Here is a 24647-nt window from a genome sequence, read left to right on the forward strand (position 1 = left end):
TTACTATCAACCTAGACCAGCATTACTATCAACCTAGACCAGCATTACTATCAACCTACACCAGCATTACTATCAACCTAGACCAGCATGACTATCAACCTAGACCAGCATTACTATCAACATAGACCAGCATTACTATCAACCTACACCAGCATTACTATCAACATAGACCAGCATTACTATCAACCTACACCAGCATTACTATCAACCTAGACCAGAATTACTATCAACCTACACCAGCATTACTATCAACCTAGACCAGCATTACTATCAACCTAGACCAGCATTACTATCAACCTAGACCAGCATTACTATCAACCTAGACCAGCATTACTATCAACCTACACCAGCATTACTATCAACCTAGACCAGAATTACTATCAACCTAGACCAGCATTACTATCAACCTACACCAGTACACACACTTGATCTTTAAGTGGGTGTTTAAAATATTTTAAAGTGTGTGTCTTAATCTCCTGTAGCTGTGTGTGTGTGTGTGTGTGTGTGTGTGTGTGTGTGTGTGTGTGTGTGTGTGTGTGTGTGTGTGTGTGTGTGTGTGTGTGTGTGTGTGTGTGTGTGTGTGTCTGCCAGTGAGTAGCCCAAACGCCTATTTGTGTCCAGAATTATTTCTACAGGTGGCTGGGTTTCCATTATTCGCCTACCTTTGTGCATGCCGGTGTATTTGTCCTTTATCACCGTCAGCTCGTAGATCTTCCCGAACTGTTCAAAGATCGGTTTGAGGTCCTTCTCCTCTAGATTCCGAGGAATCTGCCCCACGAACAGCTTGATCGCATCGGCTTCCTTCATCGGAACACAGCGGGGAGAACGACAGGCTCTCTGCGGGGTTCGAGGTGAGAAGAGCGGGGTGAGTGCGAGCAGAGTCGTGGTCCTCTGGAGAGGAGCGACCAGAGCTGGAGGATGTTGGAGGAGAGAAGGAAAAGGAGATGGACATTAAAACAAGATATGTAAATGTGTAATTTTATTTTTTTCACAATATAGGATAATCATTGATTAATTGAATAAAACCAAATCAATATTTTGGATGAATTCTCATATCTTTACAATATTAGCCTATTGACACAGACAATGGCACTTGCGCCTCTCATAAAAACAATTATGCAAATGATGATCAGCCAATCAAAAAAGAATTAAGACATTTAAATTGCAATAAAACTGAAATTAAAATTAAATATCAATAAAAGTGATATATTACCTTTAGGACGTGAGAGTGTTCGGAGCCCCTGGGGAAAGGAAAATATATGGTTTAGACCGTAGATGAGCGCTGTAGAGCGGCTGTGAGCGGTTTCTTTGTTTGGCCAGCTGTAGGTTACATACACTCATTGGATGTCAACGTATGGGGGCTCATCTCTTTGTCCGCCCCGGCTCAACATACACACAAAACACACATAAAACACATGCGCACAAAAACACAATATGGAGCCTTGGTTTTAAAAATCCTACCGATTTCAAGAGATCCTTCACTCCACGTTGTAAAATAATTCCCAGAGTAATATGAGATGATTTTGTTTATTTTTCCACGTTTTGCCGTGGCGTTGTTGTCTTCAGTGCGCGTCTCCTGTTACCCTCCCTCCGGGAATAGTAGGCTCAATGCGATTCGTTCTCCGCTCTTTGTGCCAATCGCTCCCTCTCCCGGTTTCGAATCCGTAACAGATCAGTGGAGTTGCTGCTCCCGTTAAGGTCTCACGTCTTTGCAAGCGATCATCAGATCACATATCCCCAACCCGGTGCCTTGGTGATCCGTTATTTGCTATATCCTCTCGTCACGACTCTTGGTAAATCCGGTAAAGCCAGTCAGTCACTCTCTGAGTACTGCCCTGTCTGTTAGAATAGTCAAATGTCTGCAATAATTAGGCTACAAGGCTATATTCTTAAAAACTATTTCTGCAGCAGACAGCTTTTGATAAATCCATCAGTTCATTTATATAGACATTTAAGGTTTAACACATATATTAAAATATACTTATTAATATCTAACGTTTCCCTCCCGCGCTACCCCTCTTTTCCCTCAGTGTATAGGCTACCGTAGCTTTTGACGTCGTCTGCCGGTGTCTCCCTCTCTCTCTATCCTGCCCTGCCTCCCCCCTCTCCCTCGAGCGGTTGACAGGCTGTGACGTAAAAGGCAGGGACCGTCAAAAACTCTACTCCAACCTTAAAAAGAAAACCCATCTTATCTTTCGTAGACGTAGCCTACACCTTTTAGCCCTGAAAGTAGCATATAGGGAACACTGTGGAATATATATGGACAGCTATTTCAGTTATCAAAACCAGGATTAGTCGACCATTTTTATAAGCGTTTTCAAACAAGCTCTTTGACTATGTCTACGTTAGTGTCCAGTGTGTGAGTGCTCGTGGACGGTGCCTGTAGTTCTGGAACGCCGTGCTACCTATTGTTCTGGCCGCGAGCTCTGGCCGTGGTGCTGAAGCCTGCCATACTACCAGCGCGCGCGAGCGGCGTCACGACTCCAGCTGCGCACACAACACACACACGCCAGCCTTGAGGTTGCCCTAACCAGTTCTCTTCTGCGTGTTGAACAAATGCTAAATTCGTAATCATATCCACGATGTGCACAAATAGGCTAGCCTAATGTGCGAGAGAAAGGGGAGAGAGCGAAAATAGAGAAGATGATAGGCCTATACTACAGACTACACTGATCTAACAGTACGGGTTAACCTACAATAATACACCGTCTTTTCAGCCTAGTGAGGGAGGGATCCTCACCCCTCTGATACAGACAGGCACAGCAGACCTCATCTGTCCATGGTCCTGAACCAAGATATGTACAACCTTCATCAAACTATGAAGCTTTTTAACTCATCTTTATTGCTGGTGGGGTTCTCTTTGGTCTCTTTCCGGTGTGTGTTTTTTCTTCTTCTGCCACCCACTCGCGCTTGAGGAGAGGAGTCAGAGAGTTCAGGGTAATTTACTCTGAAAGGTCACCATCTGCCTCCCACAACCTCATCCCCCCCCCCCCCCCCCCCCCCCCCCCCCCCCCCCTCCCCGCCTACTGCCCCCCACCGTTATATATCGTCAGTTCACACACGTGGGGTCTATACCAGGCACAAGCCGCTGGACGGCACGCGCGGCCTACCACGGGGATCTACACTGTATCACTCACTGAGCGTAGCTGTAGGCAACCGCACGAGCATGCTCGGGCCTCTTTCATGGTGGTGTCAGAACTGGGGCTTTTCGGTTTCTCTGTCGTCTGTGGAGTAGACCTAGGCCTAGAATAGGGCGAAATTGCCCCCTATAGATCCTGATTTATCGTCAGGTTAGCATTTATACCCAGAATGGTGTCGTTTGTTCATAGAGGAAACGTTAGATCCATGAAGTCATATTAAGCTTACTTGAGTTATTATCACAACACAACCTAGTCTATTCTGAACAAGGGAAGACAAGTTGGCTACAGCTTTACAAGCACACAATACGGCCACCAGGCGACTGTTGAGGATATGAAGGTCGACTTAATTACAATGTACTGTAGGTCTCAGTGGACATCTAGGCCTGCTAATTGGGGGCAAGAAAAGTGCACAAAATAGAAAAAGGATAACTATTTTCTGGTTTCAGTTTTTATTTCAAATTAAGTTTGTGATAGCATTTTCCACACACTCGTTTGCCTTTTTCAAAATAATACAAAATCCATTTACTTCTACGCAATAACTTCTGATCATAAACTCTGACACGGTAGCAACAAAGGGAATTTGCTACAGCTCCTCTTAAGAAAAAAAATAAATTACATGTATTTTTTATAATAGATAAATTACTATCCTTTTTTCAGACTTTTTAATATATATTTTTTTGTTTCTACTAAAAACGTTTTAAAACATTAAAATTATATTCACAGATAAGACTCATACAAGAATACACCCACGGCTGCATACTCACACAAATAAACACAAATAGGCAACTTCACAGAGACAGGAAGACAAACATACAGACACACAGACACACAACACACACCATCCAAGGGTAGCAAAATATAATTTGTTCTTCTTAATATGATGACTGAAAAATATGAATACTTTATATGAATATATGCATACAGTTAACATGTACAGTATGCCTAAAATTCAAATCATACCACAATATAGGATATATTTATGTATATGTATATTAAGTATATGTTCACACAGAAATATAGACATACAAATATAATATTGACTGACAAATATACACATCGTTCACCTGTGGAGTGTGTGTGTGTGTGTGTCCGTGTGTCTGTATGCTGTAGATGTAACATGTTACAACTATGTCAAGGCATAGGGGCAATATCTGTTAAAAAGAGCTTTGTTTAAGTCCAAGACAGAACCTTTTTAAACATTTTCAGTAAAAACACAAATTAGTCAGGGAGTGTTACTTGCTCCTTTGGAAGTTAAAGGCCCAGTGCACTCAAAAACGTGATTTTCTGTGTTTCATATATCCTTCCAAACTATGAGTTTGGAATAATACTGTGAAATTGTGAAAATGATGATAATGCCATTTTAGTATAAGAGCTGTTTGAAAAGACCGCCTGAAAGTTCTCCCTGTTTTGGTGGGATGAAGTTTTGGTCTGCATGGTGACATCACCAGTTAGTTAAGAGACCAAAAAGAGAAATAGTTTCAAACCTCTCTGCCAATAACAGCTACAGTAGTTTTCAGTTTCATAGCTAAATTCTTGCTTGAGAAATGTCTCTTTGCTAAGAAGTAATTTTGTTTGTTTTTGACCATTTGAATTGAAAACAGTCACAGTAGGGTACTTCATTGTTACCCAGAAAGGATTTGATATTGAGATAAAAACAGCTGAATTGGACCTTTCAGACACAGCTTGCTCTTCAGCATATTGTGGCAAATGCATTTCTGAAAATGAATACATAAATGAATACAATGTTATTTCAATACCTGCCATTCTTGAACATATTGATGGGTCAGATGATACAAATGTCTCAGGTAGTGGTATATTTTCTGTATGTAGCAGAGGTGGTTGGGTGTAACCTTGGCTGAGGCCTGAATACTGGTATTAGCTCTCAGGGGTAATGCCTTGGCTTTAGTTCAGTGGGCTAACAGTCGTGAGGGCACAGGTTGGATACCTGGACAGTCACCAATAGACCATACAGTCGTTTCATTCTACCCCTGCTTGTTTTCAGATTGGGGGCGTTCTCAGGTTATGGACATCTCTCCACTAATGTCCTTTAAAAACAGGTCACTTGTACTAGGCCACCATTTTACATTTTGATATGTTTTCACCAAATGTTGATGATGCTGTATAAACACTGAGGAGACATTTAAAATAGTTTTTTGGCATATAGAACACAAACATAGAAAACATACATCATAGAAACTTCCAGCAGGTTTTACACTGCTATTGGGTTATACCTTCTGGGTCCCATATATCCATACTAGCATGGACAATACTTTACCTCACACTAAGTGGTATGCAAGTTTGGCTACTGGGACAGAGCTCTGGACCCAGGTCCTGGGTGTACATACATCATCCACAGCATCTCTCAGCCATAGAAACAGAAAGAGTGGACATAGAAATCAGATATGTTCCATATTATGGAGCTCTGTACAATGTCATTGGCACATTATTTGCATCTGCTAATAATCCACAAAATGTAAGAAATGTAGTTAGTAACAAATTAACTCACATTTCAAAACATCCCCTCTATAACGGCTGTACATCTGGCCCAGAACACAATTAAATCACCACTTTATGTGGTAATATATCCACTCCATTTCTATGGTCTGATCATTTCTATGGTAACCTGCACTTTGACCTCTAACCCCTGAAACCCTGACCCCTGGCTGATCTCGGCTGGAAGCCTGTTATTGGCTGGTCAGTGCCTCTTGGCCCGCTGAGCACTCTGGGTACATGAGGCGCAGCAGGCAGTCTTGTAGTAGGAGTAGACACACAGTCTGGCCTGAACCACCATCACACAGTTATGACGCAGGTCCCTGCAGTTCACATCTACAGAGAGAGTAGAGGAGAGGAGAGGAGAGGGAAGAGGAGGAGGAGAGGGGAGAGGGAAGAGGAGGAGAGGAGGAGAGGAGGAGGAGAGGGAAGAGTGGAGGGGAGGAAGAGAGGGGGAGAGGGAAGAGGAGGAGAGGAGGGGAGGAAAGAGTGGAGGGGAGGAAGAGAGGGGGAGAGGGAAGAGGAGGAGAGGAGAGGGAAGAGTGGAGGGGAGGAAGAGAGGGGGAGAGGGAAGAGGAGGAGAGGGAAGAGTGGAGGGGAGGAAGAGAGGGGGAGAGGGAAGAGGAGGAGAGGAGAGGGAAGAGGGAAGAGGAGGAGAGGAGAGGGGAAAGGGAAGAGGGGAGAGGAGGAGAGGGAGAAAGAAAGGGTTAGATTTCAAATCTCACAAGCATCACACACTCACACATACTGTACAGTGCCTTCATATAGTATTCACACCCCTTGACTTTTTCCACATGTTGTTGTTACAGCCTGAAATTAAAATGGATTAAATTGAGATTGTGTGTCACTAATCTATACACAATACCCCATAATGTCAAAGTGGAATTATGTTTTTACAAATGTTTACAAATCAAAAAATGAAAAGCTGAAATGTCTTGAGTCAATAAGTATTCAACCTTTGTTATGGCAAGCCTAAATAAATTCAGGAGTATAAATGTGCTTAACATGTCACATAATAAGTTGCATGGACTCACTCTGTGTGCAATAATAGTGTTTAACATGATTTTTAAATGACTACCTCATCTCTGTACCCCACATATACATTTATCTGTAAGGTCCCTCAGTCAAGCAGTGAATTTAAAGCACAGATTCAACCACTAAAGCCAGGGAGGTTTTCCAATGCTTCGCAAAGAAGGGCACCGATTGGTAGATGGGTAAAAAATCAAGCAGACTTGACTATCCCTTTGAGCATGATGAAGTTATTAATTACACTTTGGATGGTGTATCAATACACCCAGTCACTACAAAGATACAGGTGTCCTTCCTAACTCAGTTGCTGGAGAGGAAGGGAATCACTCAGGGATTTCACCATGATGCCAATTGTGATGTTAAAACAGTTTAATGGCTGTGATAGGAGAAAACTTAGGATGGAGCAACAACATTGTAATTACTCCAGAATACTAACATAAATGTGAAAAGAAGGAAGCCTGTACAGAAAGAAAAAATATACATTCTGTTTACAATAAGGCACTAAAGTAATACTGCAAAAAAATGTGGCAAAGATATGTTTTGGGCAAATTCAACACAACACATAATTGAGTACCACTCTCCATATATTCAATCATTGTGGTGGCTGCATCATGTTATGGGTATGCTTGTCATCGGCAAGGCCTCGGGAGTTTTTTTAGGATAAAAATAAACCAAATAGAGCTAAGCACAGGCAAAATCTTAAAGAAAAACCTGGTTCAGTCTGCTTTTCCACCAGACACTAGGAGATGAATTCAGGAAAAATATATACCTTTCAAGGCCAAATATACACTGGAGTTGCTTACCAAGACCATACTGAATGTTCCTGAGTGGCCTAGTTACAGTTTTGACTTAAATCGGCTTGAAAATCTATGGCTAGACCAACTTCATAGAGCTTGAATAATTGTTTTAAGAATAAATGGGCAAATATTGTACAATCCAGTTGTGCAAAGCTCTTAGAGACTTACCCAGAAAGACTCACAGCTGTAATCACTGCCAAAGGTGATTCCAACATGTATATAGACTCAGGGGGTTGAATACTTATCTAATCAAGACATATTAGTGTTTTATTTTCTATATATACAATTATTAATATTTATTTTTTTGCAGTGACATTACAGAGTATTTTGTGTAGATTATTGATAAAAAATGACAATACCCATTTTAATTCCACTTTGTAACACACACATGTGGAAAAAGTAGTTTCTGAAGGCACTGTAAACATACAGTACACACACACACACACACACACACACACACACACACACACACACACACACACACACACACACACACACACACACACACACCTGCGACCTGTGGACTGCAGGGTATGGTATTGCAGAGCTGCTCCTGGTCAGGTTTGTCTGTAAGGGAGCATTCTGGGCTGTGCTGTTTGTCAGGTGTGAGACACCGTACTTCTCTGATCTGTAGCCCCTTACCACAGGAACGAGAGCACTGAGGGAGAGAGATAGAAGAGGATGGTCAACATCTTTCTTGTGATCAACAACCAACTGCAATTCAAGGTCATAATTATGTTCTCTCTCCTCCCTCTCTCCTCCTTCTCTCCTTCCCTCCCTCTCTCCTCCTTTTATCCTCTCCTCCCTCTCTCCTATCCTCCTTCTTTCCTCCTTCTCTCCTCTCCTCCCTCCCTCTCTCCTCTCCTCCCTCCCTCTCTCTTCTCCTCCTTTTCTCCTCTCCTTCTCTCCTCTGCTCCTTCTCTCTTCTGCTCCTTCTCTCCTCTCCTCCCTCTCTCCTCTCCTCTCCTCTCCTCTCCTCCCTCTCTCTCTCCTCTCCTCTCTCACCGTGCTCCACTCCTCTCTCCTCTCCTCTCCTCTCCTCCCTCTCTCTCTCCTCTCCTCTCTCACCGTGCTCCACTCCTCTCTCCTCTCCTCTCCTCTCCTCCCTCTCTCTCTCCTCTCCTCTCTCACCGCACTCCACTCCTCTCTCCTCTCCTCTCCTCCCTCTCTCCTCTCCTCCCTCTCTCCTCTCCTCTCTCTCTCCTCTCCTCCATCTCTCCTCTCTCTCTCCTCTCCTCTCTCACCGCGCTCCACTCCGTAGTAAACCACTGAGGCTGACATGCTTCCATCGCACACGTCTGCACCGAGGGAGGCTTTTCCAGCTGGGCACACTGGCTGATCGGTGCCACTTTGAAATCTGTCCCCATCTTCTCCACACAGATGATGTCCCTTCGCTGAGTTCCATTCCCACATGGAGCACTACACTGGAGGAGGGAAGAGAGGGAGGAGGGCGAGAAGAGAAGTGAGGAGTGAGAGGGAAGAGAGACAGGAGAAGACAAAAGACGAGAGGGAAAAGACGGAGAGGTGGAAAGCATGACATTTTCTTCCTATTCATCTGCCATTACAGTACTATTCATTTATTTTCATTTGTAAATATCTATCCATCCATTCCAAAAAATAAATATTGAATTGAAGTGACTGATAATATTGGTAACAGTATTGATCGATGGCTGCCACACCCCCTGCTCCTCTTACCTGACCCCAGGGGCTACTGTACCACATGTAGGTGGGAGCACACGGACCCCCGTTACACGCCTTCATGTCCGCCGGTTTGTCCCCCAAACACTCTCCTCCCTCTCTCCCTCCACGGGTCAGACACAACACCTCTCTCCTCTGAACACCTGGACCACACGGGGCTGAACACTGAGAGAGAGAGAGAGAGAGAGAGAGAGAGAGAGAGAGAGAGAGAGAGAGAGAGAGAGAGAGAGAGAGAGAGAGAGAGAGAGAGAGAGAGAGAGAGAGAGAGAGAGAGAGAGAGAGAGAGAGAGAGAGAGAGAGAGAGAGAGAGAGAGAGAGAGAGATGGGGGTATTAGAGAAGTTAGTGTATTGATGTAGAATGAGCATGTACTGTATCTGTGTCCGTGTCCCTATGTCTGTATGTCTGTATGTCTGTATGTCTGTATGTCTGTGTGTGTGTGTGTGTGTGTGTGTGTGTGTGTCTGTGTGTGTGTGTGTCTGTGTGTGTGTGTGTGTGTCTGTCTGTCTGTGTGTGTGTGTGTGTGTGTGTGTGTGTGTGTGTGTGTGTAGTACTCACAGTGTTGGACCAGACAGTGAAGTACCAGTTGGTTACACAGGGCCCCATGTGACAGTCCTCACTTCCTTGTGGGCGGAGCCTGGCGTTACACTCCTTGTCATTCACCACGCTGCCATGGTCACTGACACAGCGGACATTACGAGTTCTCTTCCCCATGCCACAGTCCACTGAGCACTGTTGAGTTCAAATGAGAATGTTAGGAAAACCTACAACAGAACAAAGACATTGGAAAACAGGATGGATCGCAACCTATAGACGTCAACACACATTCTCATAAAATGTCAAACTAAACACACATACACCATTCCCCTGTGTGAATATTAACATACCCCCCTGCCACACACACACTCACACACACTTTCTATACTCACAGAGCTCCAGTCGGTGCCTATCTCCCAGTGTGAGCAGAGTCGTAGCTGGCAGGACTGGGTGAGGTCAGGTGGGGTTAGGTTGGAGCAGCGTTGTGGTTGAACCATGGTGGAACGGTTCCCAAAGCTCTGTCTGCACTGAAGCTGTCTCTGCTGTACTCCCATACCACAAGACACACTGCACTCTGACCATGAGCTGGCCTCGAAGCTACACATACACACACAGAGACACACACACACACAGAGACACACACACACAGAGACACACACACACACATACACACACAGACACACATACACATACACACACAGAGACACACAGAGACACACACACACATACACACAGACACACACACAGACACACACAGACACACACACACACACACACACACAGACACACACACACAGACACACACACACAGACACACACACACACAGAAACACACACACAGACACACACACACAGACACACACACAGAAACACACAGAGGAGAGAGAGATGAGGAGAGTGTTAATACATATGTACAATATACACTATGATTATTGCTTATGGCTGTTCATAGATCCACACACTCACAATGCTGGGCAGGGGTGTGTGTTGCAGGGCTCCTCTTCAAGGGAGGGTCTTGCTGCTGAGTCACACTTCCTGTCTGGGACTTCCTCGTCAGTATGGCGGTTAATACACAGGATCACCCTGTACTGGGACCCTGAAACACATCATCATCACTGCCATCACCATCAGTACCCTGTACTGGGACCCTGAAACACATCATCCTCATCACCACCATCACCATCAGTACCCTGTACTGGCACCCTGAAACACATCATCCTCATCACCACCACCACCACCACCATCAGTACCCTGTACTGGGACCCTGAAACACATCATCCTCATCACCACCACCACCATCACCATCAGTACCCTGTACTGGGACCCTGAAACACATCATCCTCATCACCACCACCACCACCACCATCAGTACCCTGTACTGGGACCCTGAAACACATCATCCTCATCACCATCAGTACCCTGTACTGGGACCCTGAAACACATCATCCTCATCACCATCAGTACCCTGTACTGGGACCCTGAAACACATCATCCTCATCACCACCACCACCATCACCATCAGTACCCTGTACTGGGACCCTGAAACACATCATCCTCATCACCACCACCACCATCACCATCAGTACCCTGTACTGGGACCCTGAAACACATCATCCTCATCACCACCACCATCAGTACCCTGTACTGGGACCCTGAAACACATCATCCTCATCACCACCACCATCAGTACCCTGTACTGGGACCCTGAAACACATCATCCTCATCACCACCACCACCACCACCATCAGTACCCTGTACTGGGACCCTGAAACACATCATCCTCATCACCACCATCACCATCAGTACCCTGTACTGGCACCCTGAAACACATCATCCTCATCACCACCACCACCACCACCATCAGTACCCTGTACTGGGACCCTGAAACACATCATCCTCATCACCACCACCACCATCAGTACCCTGTACTGGGACCCTGAAACACATCATCCTCATCACCATCAGTACCCTGTACTGGGACCCTGAAACACATCATCCTCATCACCACCACCACCATCACCATCAGTACCCTGTACTGGGACCCTGAAACACATCATCCTCATCACCACCACCATCAGTACCCTGTACTGGGACCCTGAAACACATCATCCTCATCACCACCACCATCAGTACCCTGTACTGGGACCCTGAAACACATCATCCTCATCACCACCATCACCATCAGTACCCTGTAACGCAGGGTTCCTCGACTGGGGGCCCAGGGGCCACCCCCCATTTGTATTGTATTGTTAGACATAAAGACTGTAAAAACACCAGAAAAACAGCTCCAATTGATTTCAATTTTTGAAATCTGTTCCAAATGATTCCTACGCATAATAGAGAGATACTGTATATGTGATTGTATACAAATATAAGCAAGGTTAGAAATGTTTATGTTTTAGTCAAATATTATATCTGTTGGGCTTCTTAAGGTCGATTATGTTCTGGCCCCCTGTCCATCCGCTCAAGAAAATATCGTCCCGCAGCTGAATCTAGTTGATGATACCTGCTGTACTGGGAGCCTGGTAGGAAAGTTATAGGATGAATCTAGTTGATGATACCTGCTGTACTGGGAGACTGGTAGGAAAGTTATAGGATGGCGTTCGAGCTGATCACTTTTGTCAAGTCATTGACGAGGTCACCGCCTTTCAAAGTGTGTTGTCTTACTGGGATAAAAATGGTCAGACTTGATGCCTACATGTCAACTACATGACCTCTACAATCACTATATGTGATCAAAGGTCATGAAGTTTTGACTGCAGTGACTTCAATCTTCTGCAGTTGCTCCTCACCAGCATCAGCCTTCAGTCATCTCCTGGATTGTGGGAGGCTCTATCGTCAACCAATCATTAGAGGGTTTTTGTTTGAACCACGCGAACGGGACCAAAGACGTGACTGAAACAGGAAGCAACTTTGCTGCATTCAAAGATGATCTATTATATTGACAAGATAGCCGAGTGACCACTCTAACAATGGAAATACTGTCCTTAATGGTTTGATGGCAGGCGAGATCAGGTGGGACCATTCTAGCCAATGAGAGGGCAGATATGCGTGTGAACAATAGGCACAACTAAAGTGCATCCACTTATATTAGTACATTTGTAACAGCTTAAACCTCGCAAAGCTTTTATTCTATTAAATAAGCCTCAATTAATTTGACAATCTCTCATAGACCTCGATACAAAAAAGAGCTCATCTCACGTGGACAGATTTTGGGTAGAGTAAATTCGATCGCTTCGCCCAGTCCTCTCTGCAGGGATTCATATGTATACAGTGGATATGTTCGAATGTGATATTTGAGTCTCTCTCTCCCCAATTGATAGTACAATTTACACACATATATTTAGAGTTTGTGATTGTGTGATATGGGAATCGACATGACAAAGAAAAGCTTTTCTAAACAATGAACCCTGCCGTGTTTCACCGAGCCTTGCTGTTCCCCTTTCTGCTGTAGCAGACACACCTCCCTCGACCTCACTTCTCCACTTTCAGCTACAGTCGGCTGCTTTAGTCTACCACTCAAACGCACCCATAAACTGTCTCATTCTAACTGTTTCAGTTCAACAGTGTTCCCCTTTCTGCTGTAGCAGACACACCTCCCCCGACCTCACTTCTCCACTTTCAGCTACAGTCGGCTGCTTTAGTCTACCACTCAAACGCACCCATAAACTGTCTCATTCTAACTGTTTCAGTTCAACGGCGTTCCCCTTTCTGCTGTAGCAGACACACCTCCCTCGACCTCACTTCTCCACTTTCAGCTACAGTCGGCTGCTTTAGTCTACCACTCAAACGCACCCATAAACTGTCTCATTCTAACAGCTCCAAGGAAATCCCTGTTTCAGTTCAACAGTGTTCCACTTCCCTTGAATAACCACAAGAGGGAGATGTAACACAGCTAGATGTAACACAGCAAGCCCCTTTATACCCACAGTCCAAGTATTTTTTAAACTCTGACCTTTGCCACAGGAAGCAGTACACTCAGTGAGCCCGCCCCTCCTCCATACGAAGGGTGACTGGGTGTCGAGGGGCAGGTCAGTACGAGGTGGGATTCGAACATTCCGATTGGGTACCGAGCCTCGGGTGCGGGAGCTCTCAGCTGTCCATCTGTCTGCGGAAGAAGAGGAGGAGAAGGAAGAGGACGAAGAGGAGATGGGGGGAGGAGGGATAGGGTCTTCCACTGTTACAATGAGAGAACCTGAGAGACAGAGAGAGAGAGAGAGAGAAATGGAAGGAATGGAACAAATAAAAACAGAGAGAGTGAATCACTTGTTAGAGCTGATTGTAAAGATGATGTCATTTTTAGTTTCAGACACACCCTCTCACTTCTCTCACACCTCTTGCTCTCCTTTCCCTAACCCCTCTCGCTAAACTTTTCTCCCCCTCACTCCTAGCCTTCAACTCCCTCCCCCTGCTTCTCTCACCCTTCTTCACTCACCCCCCTTCTCTCACCCCTACCCCTAGCACCCCTCTCCTCACCCACACATCTAAAGTACACTACTCAGACTCACTGTCTCCAGTCTGGCTTGGATTAGTTCTATTTACTGTCAATAAAATCTAGACAGATGATATATCATTCCTTAACATTAGACACATAATACATCTTTATTCATAAAGGACAGTAACAGAGAACAGAGCGTGACATCATCCCATGCTACTTCCTGGTCCTATTCCCTGACGATCTACTTCCTGGTCCTATTCCCTAACGATCGACTTCCTGGTCCTATTCCCTGACAATCTACTTCCTGGTCCTATTCGCTGACGATCTGACCTGTCACTATCACACAGCTTTATTCTGAACACCACGGGAAAATAACAGGGGGAAGGGGAGAAAAGAGGAATGTCAGACTCACTAGTGTCTCTCAGGGGTGCCCTCGGTCGTTCCCGCTCTACTTCTCTCTCTCTAGGCCTCTCTCTTTCTCTCTCTCGCGGCCTCTCCCTCTCTTCCACTTTCTTTTCTGTTGGGATGTAGAATTCATAGTCGATCCCTGGATTCTGCCTATGGAAGATGATCTGGAGAACGACAGAGAGAGAGAGAGAGAGAGGGAGAGAGAGAGAGAAAAAGGTGAGAGGGAGAGAGAAACGGATTTCAAAAGGGGTGCAATGTAAGGTAGAGATTCCAGAGGTTGTCGAAATGTAATCAGCTTCACTCTGCATTACATGGGTCTGTGATGGCAACGTTTAATCTTCTATTTTCTGATCTTTATAACAACTATTTTTCATATTTTATTCATCTTGTTCTAAATACAGGTGAAACCATAGAGATGAAGCTGGTCTGTTTCAAGGAAGAAGTTGTTCTAACTTTATCCCTCAGAGCCCTCTCTCTCCCACAGCTAGGGAGACCTCAGAGGTATGCTGCTGCATCTCTTTAATCAAATATTAGCCTGGGCCTGGTGTTGGTGTTATTAAATCTTAGCATGGACATGGTGTTGGTGTTATTAAATATTAGCCTGGGCCTGTTGTTGGTGTTATTAAATCTTAGCATGGACCTGGTGTTAGTGTTATTAAATACTAGCCTGGGCCTGGTGTTGGTGTTATTAAATCTTAGCCTGGTGTTATTAAATCTTAGCATGGACCTGGTGTTGGTGTTATTAAATATTAGCCTGGGCCTGGTGTTGGTGTTATTAAATATTAGCCTGGGCCTGGTGTTGGTGTTATTAAATATTAGCCTGGGCCTGGTGTTGGTGTTATTAAATATTAGCCTGGGCCTGGTGTTGGTGTTATTAAATATTAGCCTGGGCCTGGTGTTGGTGTTATTAAATATTAGCCTGGGCCTGGTGTTGGTGTTATTAAATATTAGCCTGGGCCTGGTGTTGGTGTTATTAAATCTTAGCCTGGGCCTGGTGTTGGTGTTATTAAATATTAGCCTGGGCCTGGTGTTGGTGTTATTAAATCTTAGCCTGGGCCTGGTGTTGGTGTTATTAAATATTAGCCTGGGCCTGGTGTTGGTGTTATTAAATCTTAGCCTGGGCCTGGTGTTGGTGTTATTAAATCTTAGCCTGGGCCTGGTGTTGGTGTTATTAAATCTTAGCCTGTACCTGGGGCCTGTTGCACAAAACTAGGATAAGGGATTAAGCCAGGATATCTTGGTGATCCTGGCTCAATTGATCCGTAATCCGGTTGCACTAAAGATGGATAGGGGGCAGGAGGATATGTTATGGTATAAATTACCATGGAGATTTATTCTGTGGAGCTAGCCTGCTCCAGACCAGGCTAAATTCCAGGATCTATTTAATCTCATCCCTAATGTCAGTCAGCAGTCACCACAAATGGAAACCAATAGTTATTTCACTGCTCACTATACATTGTTATCACATATAACTAGACCCACTGTTATTATTTAAACGTTTGTGATCATTCATTTCAATGATTTTGGATAAAAAATGATTTTTAGATGTTGCTATCATTAGATAATTTACAGTTTCCCATAGACTATAAGGCTATATATAAAATGATAGAATATTAGGGCCACAGAGGGGAAAAAAACACAAGTCATAATATTGTAACCAGTTGTTTTAAAGGAGGACAGTTGTTAAAATGACAGGTGTGGGGCATTTCGTGAAATTGTACTTCAGTATGGTTTCATAAACAAAGACATGCTGATGTGCCAGAATATTAAGTATCACATTGTCATAAGTATCAAAACTGTAAGAACAATATGTAGCTTTTCTGCAGAAAGAACCAGCCTCATAAATTTATGACTTTATCCTTTTTCTTCAGTGTGGCCCTAGTACTCTGTCATATAAACAAATACACATTCCATATGAATATAAAAACACAATGTGTAACATTATGTTCCTTTATTGAATAAGGACAAAACAAAGCAGGTAAACCATCAGCTCCTTTCGAAACTGAAGTCACAGTGACTCTACAAGATGGAAAGCACAGAATCCAAGCATATTATACAAAATGATACATACACATTCAAAGGTCTGTATATAACACACCCTGCATGTCTGCACACTAAAATAAATGCAGGACAAATCCATACACATCAACTGAACAGACAAATGAATGGATGCAGTAGCCTCCCTGCAGCCTTGTATTACACACAGTATACCGCACAAACATCATAAGAGGCCAAATTCGTCAAAAAACGAACCCAAAAAAACCCAAATTCCTCTGCCACCGCAGGACATATTTAACCAAAATTGAAAGCACACATACTAACTAAAATAATTCAACACATATTGGTCCCTCAGCAGCCGACCACTGTCGTCATCAGGGAAGATTGCCGGATTGTCCCAGTCCATGGCTGGTGAAGGCCCCACAATATATGCTTGTGCTTTGTTAAATATTAGTCAGGGACCATACCATTCTGCAGAATGTTCTTGTATTTGATTTTGACCTGCTGCCATGTCCGTTTTGGCCCGTTCATGTTTAATACACACACACACACACACACACACACACACACACACACACACACACACACACACACACACACACACACACACACACACACACACATTTAATGGAGTCACACTGCAAAAAAATTACTTGGTATTTTTGTCTTGTTTTCAGTAAAAATATCCAAAAATGTATCATAGCTTTATACAGTGTGATGGAGTTACTTTACACAATTTCACTCATATCTGCAGTGCATTTCAATAAAAAATTTAACCGTTTCATAATTACAGTACAACTGCATTTTTGGAGATGTGAATTAAATATTTGAATTGTAATTGTGATGTTTCAGCGGAGCGGTGAGTGTGTAATTGTGCACTACTTACGCATTCAGGCGGTCTGCAATACTTTGCCACGCTTTTTCTCTTTGCTTTATCACATTGGCGGTGTTGCCTTTCTTCTTAATTATATCTTTTACCTCCTCGTATGCCTCCATGAGGATTTGTGCTTCCGACGGGGAAAAGTACGCGGCTCTAGTTGCCATGGTAAATCAGTTAATCTGTGATCTGTGGCGGGGTCTATTTGAGTGAGCCGTGAGCGCGCACCTATCCAGGATTGGTTTCACCTGGCTTAATGAATCCGTGTCTGCTCATCCTGGCTTGGTCTTTGTGCAACCAATTAAGCCTGGACGCACATGTTTTGGCTTCATTGAGCTCAGCTGAGTCATTTATCCCGGATGTCTTAATTCTACTTTTGTGCAACAGGCCCCTGGTGTTGGTGTTATTAAATCTTAGCCTGGACCTGGTGTTGGTGTTATTAAATCTTAGCCTGGGCCTGGTGTTGGTGTTATTAAATCTTAGCCTGGGCCTGGTGTTGGTGTTATTAAATCTTAGCCTGTACCTGGTGTTGGTGTTATTAAATCTTAGCCTGGGCCTGGTGTTGGTGTTATTAAATCTTAGCCTGTACCTGGTGTTGGTGTTATTAAATCTTAGCCTGGAACTGGTGTTGGTGTTATTAAATTTTAGCCTGGGCCTGGTGTTGGTGTTATTAAATCTTAGCCTGTACCTGGTGTTGGTGTTATTAAATCTTAGCCTGGTGTTATTAAATCTTAGCCTGTACCTGATGTTGGTGTTATTAAATCTTAGCCTGTACCTGATGTTGGTGTTATTAAATATTAGCCTGGGCCTGGTGTTGGTGTTATTAAATCTTAGCCAGGCCTGGTGTTGGTGTTATTCAATCTTAGTCTGGGCCTGGTGTTGATGTTTTTTAAATCTTAGCCTGGGTCTGGTGTTATTAAATCTTAGCCTGGGCCTGGTGTTGGTGTTATTAAATCTTAGCCTGCATCTGATGTTGGTGTTATTAAAACTTAGCCTGTGCCTGGTGTTGGTGTTATTAAATCTTAGCCTGGGCCTGGTGTTGTTAAATCTTAGCCTGGGCATGGTGTTATTAAATCTTAGCCTGGGCCTGGTGTTGGTGTTATTAAACCTTAGCCTGCATCTGATGTTGGTTTTATTAAATCTTAGCCTGCATCTGATGTTGGTGTTATTAAATCTTAGCCTGTGCCTGGTGTTGGTGTTATTAAATCTTAGCCTGGGCCTGGTGTTGTTAAATCTTAGCCTGGGCATGGTGTTATTAAATCTTAGCCTGGGCCTGGTGTTGGTGTTATTAAACCTTAGCCTGCATCTGATGTTGGTGTTATTAAATCTTAGCCTGTGCCTGGGCCTGGTGTTATTAAATCTTAGCCTGGGCCTGGTGTTGGTGTTATTAAATCTTAGCCTGGGCCTGGTGTTGGTGTTATTAAATCTTAGCCTGGGCCTGGTGTTGGTGTTATTAAATCTTAGCCTGGGCCTGGTGTTGGTGTTATTAAATCTTAGCCTGGGCTTGGTGTTGGTGTTATTAAATCTTAGCCTGGGCCAGGTGTTGGTGTTATTAAATCTTAGCCTGGGCCTGGTGTTGATGTTATTAAATCTTAGCCTGGGCCTGGTGTTGGTGTTATTAAATCTTAGCCTGGGCCTGGTGTTGGTGTTATTAAATCTTAGCCTGGGCCTGGTGTTGATGTTATTAAATCTTAGCCTGGGCCTGGTGTTGGTGTTATTAAATCTTAACATGGTTCTGGTGTTGGTGTTAGTAAATCTTAGCCTGTACCTGGTATTTGTGTTAGTAAATCTTAGCCTGGGCCAGGTGTTGGTGTTATTAAATCTTAGCCTGTACCTGATGTTGGTGTTATTAAATATTAGCCTGGGCCTGGTGTTGGTGTTATTAAATCTTAGCCAGGCCTGGTGTTGGTGTTATTCAATCTTAGTCTGGGCCTGGTGTTGATGTTTTTTAAATCTTAGCCTGGGTCTGGTGTTATTAAATCTTAGCCTGGGCCTGGTGTTGGTGTTATTAAATCTTAGCCTGCATCTGATGTTGGTGTTATTAAAACTTAGCCTGTGCCTGGTGTTGGTGTTATTAAATCTTAGCCTGGGCCTGGTGTTGTTAAATCTTAGCCTGGGCATGGTGTTATTAAATCTTAGCCTGGGCCTGGTGTTGGTGTTATTAAACCTTAGCCTGCATCTGATGTTGGTTTTATTAAATCTTAGCCTGCATCTGATGTTGGTGTTATTAAATCTTAGCCTGTGCCTGGTGTTGGTGTTATTAAATCTTAGCCTGGGCCTGGTGTTGTTAAATCTTAGCCTGGGCATGGTGTTATTAAATCTTAGCCTGGGCCTGGTGTTGGTGTTATTAAACCTTAGCCTGCATCTGATGTTGGTGTTATTAAATCTTAGCCTGTGCCTGGGCCTGGTGTTATTAAATCTTAGCCTGGGCCTGGTGTTGGTGTTATTAAATCTTAGCCTGGGCCTGGTGTTGGTGTTATTAAATCTTAGCCTGGGTCTGGTGTTGGTGTTATTAAATCTTAGCCTGGGCCTGGTGTTGGTGTTATTAAATCTTAGCCTGGGCCTGGTGTTGGTGTTATTAAATCTTAGCCTGGGCTTGGTGTTGGTGTTATTAAATCTTAGCCTGGGCCAGGTGTTGGTGTTATTAAATCTTAGCCTGGGCCTGGTGTTGATGTTATTAAATCTTAGCCTGGGCCTGGTGTTGGTGTTATTAAATCTTAGCCTGGGCCTGGTGTTGGTGTTATTAAATCTTAGCCTGGGCCTGGTGTTGGTGTTATTAAATCTTAGCCTGGGCCTGGTGTTGGTGTTATTAAATCTTAACATGGTTCTGGTGTTGGTGTTAGTAAATCTTAGCCTGTACCTGGTATTTGTGTTAGTAAATCTTAGCCTGGGCCAGGTGTTGGTGTTATTAAATCTTAGCCTGGGCCTGATGTTGGTGTTATTAAATCTTAGCCTGGTGTTATTAAATCTTAGCCTGGGCCTGGTGTTGGTGTTATTAAATCTTATCCTGGACCTGGTGTTGGTGTTATTAAATCTTAGCCTGGGCCTGGTGTTGGTGTTATTAAATCTTAGCCTGTACCTGGTGTTGGTGTTATTAAATCTTAGCCTGGGCCTGGTGTTGGTGTTATTAAATCTTAGCCTGTACCTGGTGTTGGTGTTATTAAATCTTAGCCTGGAACTGGTGTTGGTGTTATTAAATCTTAGCCTGGGCCTGGTGTTGGTGTTATTAAATCTTAGCCTGTACCTGGTGTTGGTGTTATTAAATCTTAGCCTGGTGTTATTAAATCTTAGCCTGTACCTGATGTTGGTGTTATTAAATCTTAGCCTGTACCTGATGTTGGTGTTATTAAATATTAGCATGGGCCTGGTGTTGGTGTTATTAAATCTTAGCCAGGCCTGGTGTTGGTGTTATTCAATCTTAGTCTGGGCCTGGTGTTGATGTTTTTTAAATCTTAGCCTGGGTCTGGTGTTATTAAATCTTAGCCTGGGCCTGGTGTTGGTGTTATTAAATCTTAGCCTGCATCTGATGTTGGTGTTATTAAAACTTAGCCTGTGCCTGGTGTTGGTGTTATTAAATCTTAGCCTGGGCCTGGTGTTGTTAAATCTTAGCCTGGGCATGGTGTTATTAAATCTTAGCCTGGGCCTGGTGTTGGTGTTATTAAACCTTAGCCTGCATCTGATGTTGGTTTTATTAAATCTTAGCCTGCATCTGATGTTGGTGTTATTAAATCTTAGCCTGTGCCTGGTGTTGGTGTTATTAAATCTTAGCCTGGGCCTGGTGTTGTTAAATCTTAGCCTGGGCATGGTGTTATTAAATCTTAGCCTGGGCCTGGTGTTGGTGTTATTAAACCTTAGCCTGCATCTGATGTTGGTGTTATTAAATCTTAGCCTGTGCCTGGGCCTGGTGTTATTAAATCTTAGCCTGGGCCTGGTGTTGGTGTTATTAAATCTTAGCCTGGGCCTGGTGTTGGTGTTATTAAATCTTATCCTGGACCTGGTGTTGGTGTTATTAAATCTTAGCCTGGGCCTGGTGTTGGTGTTATTAAATCTTAGCCTGTACCTGGTGTTGGTGTTATTAAATCTTAGCCTGGGCCTGGTGTTGGTGTTATTAAATCTTAGCCTGTACCTGGTGTTGGTGTTATTAAATCTTAGCCTGGAACTGGTGTTGGTGTTATTAAATCTTAGCCTGGGCCTGGTGTTGGTGTTATTAAATCTTAGCCTGTACCTGGTGTTGGTGTTATTAAATCTTAGCCTGGTGTTATTAAATCTTAGCCTGTACCTGATGTTGGTGTTATTAAATCTTAGCCTGTACCTGATGTTGGTGTTATTAAATATTAGCATGGGCCTGGTGTTGGTGTTATTAAATCTTAGCCAGGCCTGGTGTTGGTGTTATTCAATCTTAGTCTGGGCCTGGTGTTGATGTTTTTTAAATCTTAGCCTGGGTCTGGTGTTATTAAATCTTAGCCTGGGCCTGGTGTTGGTGTTATTAAATCTTAGCCTGCATCTGATGTTGGTGTTATTAAAACTTAGCCTGTGCCTGGTGTTGGTGTTATTAAATCTTAGCCTGGGCCTGGTGTTGTTAAATCTTAGCCTGGGCATGGTGTTATTAAATCTTAGCCTGGGCCTGGTGTTGGTGTTATTAAACCTTAGCCTGCATCTGATGTTGGTTTTATTAAATCTTAGCCTGCATCTGATGTTGGTGTTATTAAATCTTAGCCTGTGCCTGGTGTTGGTGTTATTAAATCTTAGCCTGGGCCTGGTGTTGTTAAATCTTAGCCTGGGCATGGTGTTATTAAATCTTAGCCTGGGCCTGGTGTTGGTGTTATTAAACCTTAGCCTGCATCTGATGTTGGTGTTATTAAATCTTAGCCTGTGCCTGGGCCTGGTGTTATTAAATCTTAGCCTGGGCCTGGTGTTGGTGTTATTAAATCTTAGCCTGGGCCTGGTGTTGGTGTTATTAAATCTTAGCCTGGGTCTGGTGTTGGTGTTATTAAATCTTAGCCTGGGCCTGGTGTTGGTGTTATTAAATCTTAGCCTGGGCCTGGTGTTGGTGTTATTAAATCTTAGCCTGGGCTTGGTGTTGGTGTTATTAAATCTTAGCCTGGGCCAGGTGTTGGTGTTATTAAATCTTAGCCTGGGCCTGGTGTTGATGTTATTAAATCTTAGCCTGGGCCTGGTGTTGGTGTTATTAAATCTTAGCCTGGGCCTGGTGTTGGTGTTATTAAATCTTAGCCTGGGCCTGGTGTTGGTGTTATTAAATCTTAGCCTGGGCCTGGTGTTGGTGTTATTAAATCTTAACATGGTTCTGGTGTTGGTGTTAGTAAATCTTAGCCTGTACCTGGTATTTGTGTTAGTAAATCTTAGCCTGGGCCAGGTGTTGGTGTTATTAAATCTTAGCCTGGGCCTGATGTTGGTGTTATTAAATCTTAGCCTGGTGTTATTAAATCTTAGCCTGTACCTGATGTTTGTGTTATTAAATCTTAGCCTGGTGTTATTAAATCTTAGCCTGTACCTGATGTTGGTGTTATTAAATCTTAGCCTGTATCTGGTGTTGGTGTTATTAAATCTTAGCCTGGAACTGGTGTTGGTGTTATTAAATAGTAGCCTGGGCCTGTTGCTGGTGTTATTAAATCTTAGCATGGGCCTGGTGTTGGTGTCATTAAATCTTAGCCTGGACCTGGTGTTGGTGTTATTAAATCTTAGCCTGGGCCTGTTGTTGGTGTTATTAAATCTTAGCATGGGCCTGGTGTTGGTGTTAGAAAATCTTTGCCTGGGACTGGTGTTGGTGTTATTAAATCTTAGAGTGGGTCTGGTGCTGGTGTTATTAAATCTTAGCCTGGGCCTGGTGTTGGTGTTATTAAATCTTACACTGCATCTGATGTTGGTGTTATTAAATCTCAGCCCAATCCTCAGTCTAGTTGTGTTTAACCCAGGATAACGCTGGATTCACATGCCCTGTCTTCATGGTGATCTATATAAACTACAGGACAACATAACCCTGTATTCATGGTGATCTATATAGACTACAGGACAACATAGCCTAGGGTCTTCATGGTAATCTATATAGACTACAGGACAACATAGCCTAGGGTCTTCATGGTGATCTATATAGACTACAGGACAACATAGCCTAGGGTCTTCATTGTGATCTATATAGACTACAGGACAACATAGCCTAGGGTCTTCATGGTGATCTATATAGACTACAGGACAACATAACCCTGTCTTCATGGTGATCTATATAAACTACAGGACAACATAACCTAGGGTCTTCATGGTGATCTATATAAACTACAGGACAACATAACCCTTGTCTTCATGGTGATCTATATAAACTACAGGACAACATAACCTAGGGTCTTCACGGTGATCTATATAAACTACAGGACAACATAACCTAGGGTCTTCATGGTGATCTATATAAACTACAGGACAACATAACCTAGGGTCTTCATGGTGATCTATATAAACTACAGGACAACATAACCTAGGGTCTTCATGGTGATCTATATAAACTACAGAACAACATAACCCTGTCTTCATGGTGATCTATACAAACTACAGGACAACATAACCCTGTCTTCATGGTGATCTACATAAACTACAGGACAACATAACCTAGGATCTTCATGGTGATCTATATAAACTACAGAACAACATAGCCATGTCTTCATGGTGATCTATATAAACTACAGGACAACATAACCCTGTCTTCATGGTGATCTATATAAACTACAGGACATCATAACCTAGGGTCTTCACGGTGATCTATATAAACTACAGGACAACATAACCTAGGGTCTTCATGGTGATCTATATAAATTACAGGACAACATAACCTAGGGTCTTCATGGTGATCTATATAAACTACAGGACAACATAACCTAGGGTCTTCATGGTGATCTATAAAAACTACAGGACAACATAACCCTGTCTTCATGGTGATCTATATAGACTACAGGACAACATAGCCTAGGGTCTTCATGGTGATCTATATAGACTACAGGACAACATAGCCTAGGGTCTTCATGGTGATCTATATAGACTACAGGACAACATAACCCTGTCTTCATGGTGATCTATATAACCTACAGGACAACATAACCCTGTCTTCATGGTGATCTATATAGACTACAGGACAACATAGCCTAGGGTCTTCATGGTGATCTATATAGACTACAGGACAACATAACCTAGGGTCTTCATGGTGATCTATATAGACTACAGGACAACATAA

The 24647-nt window shown here is 43.4% G+C and overlaps 2 protein-coding genes across 5 annotated transcripts in view; both read right to left on the minus strand.

The window, feature by feature from the left end:
* LOC110508553 (CUGBP Elav-like family member 3) overlaps positions 1-2082 on the minus strand; it is a 70976-nt gene extending 68894 nt beyond the window's left edge. For 2 of the 3 annotated variants that reach the window (XR_005040485.1, XM_036968106.1), the window contains exons 1-3: positions 1462-2082; positions 1214-1241; positions 663-911 (exon numbers count right to left, since the gene is read on the minus strand). Coding sequence is in view for 2 of the 3 variants with exons in the window: in XM_036968106.1 (XP_036824001.1) it covers positions 663-807 (145 nt within the window). In the remaining variant the exon portion in view is untranslated. The remainder of the gene's footprint in view (positions 1-662; positions 912-1213; positions 1242-1461) is intronic. The other variant, XM_036968098.1, reaches the window with a different exon arrangement.
* Positions 2083-3572: 1490 nt separating this feature from the next.
* LOC110508538 (thrombospondin type-1 domain-containing protein 4-like) overlaps positions 3573-24647 on the minus strand; it is a 99889-nt gene continuing 78814 nt past the window's right edge. For both annotated transcript variants that reach the window (XM_036968118.1, XM_036968114.1), the window contains exons 9-17: positions 14540-14699; positions 13645-13884; positions 10656-10785; positions 10082-10286; positions 9711-9884; positions 9152-9319; positions 8701-8880; positions 7967-8114; positions 3573-5966 (exon numbers count right to left, since the gene is read on the minus strand). In XM_036968118.1, the coding sequence (XP_036824013.1) occupies positions 5836-5966; positions 7967-8114; positions 8701-8880; positions 9152-9319; positions 9711-9884; positions 10082-10286; positions 10656-10785; positions 13645-13884; positions 14540-14699 (1536 nt within the window). In that variant the 3' untranslated portion in view covers positions 3573-5835. The remainder of the gene's footprint in view (positions 5967-7966; positions 8115-8700; positions 8881-9151; positions 9320-9710; positions 9885-10081; positions 10287-10655; positions 10786-13644; positions 13885-14539; positions 14700-24647) is intronic.

Source organism: Oncorhynchus mykiss, chromosome 3 (genome assembly GCF_013265735.2).
Source record: "Oncorhynchus mykiss isolate Arlee chromosome 3, USDA_OmykA_1.1, whole genome shotgun sequence".
Taxonomy (NCBI): Eukaryota; Metazoa; Chordata; class Actinopteri; order Salmoniformes; family Salmonidae; genus Oncorhynchus; species Oncorhynchus mykiss.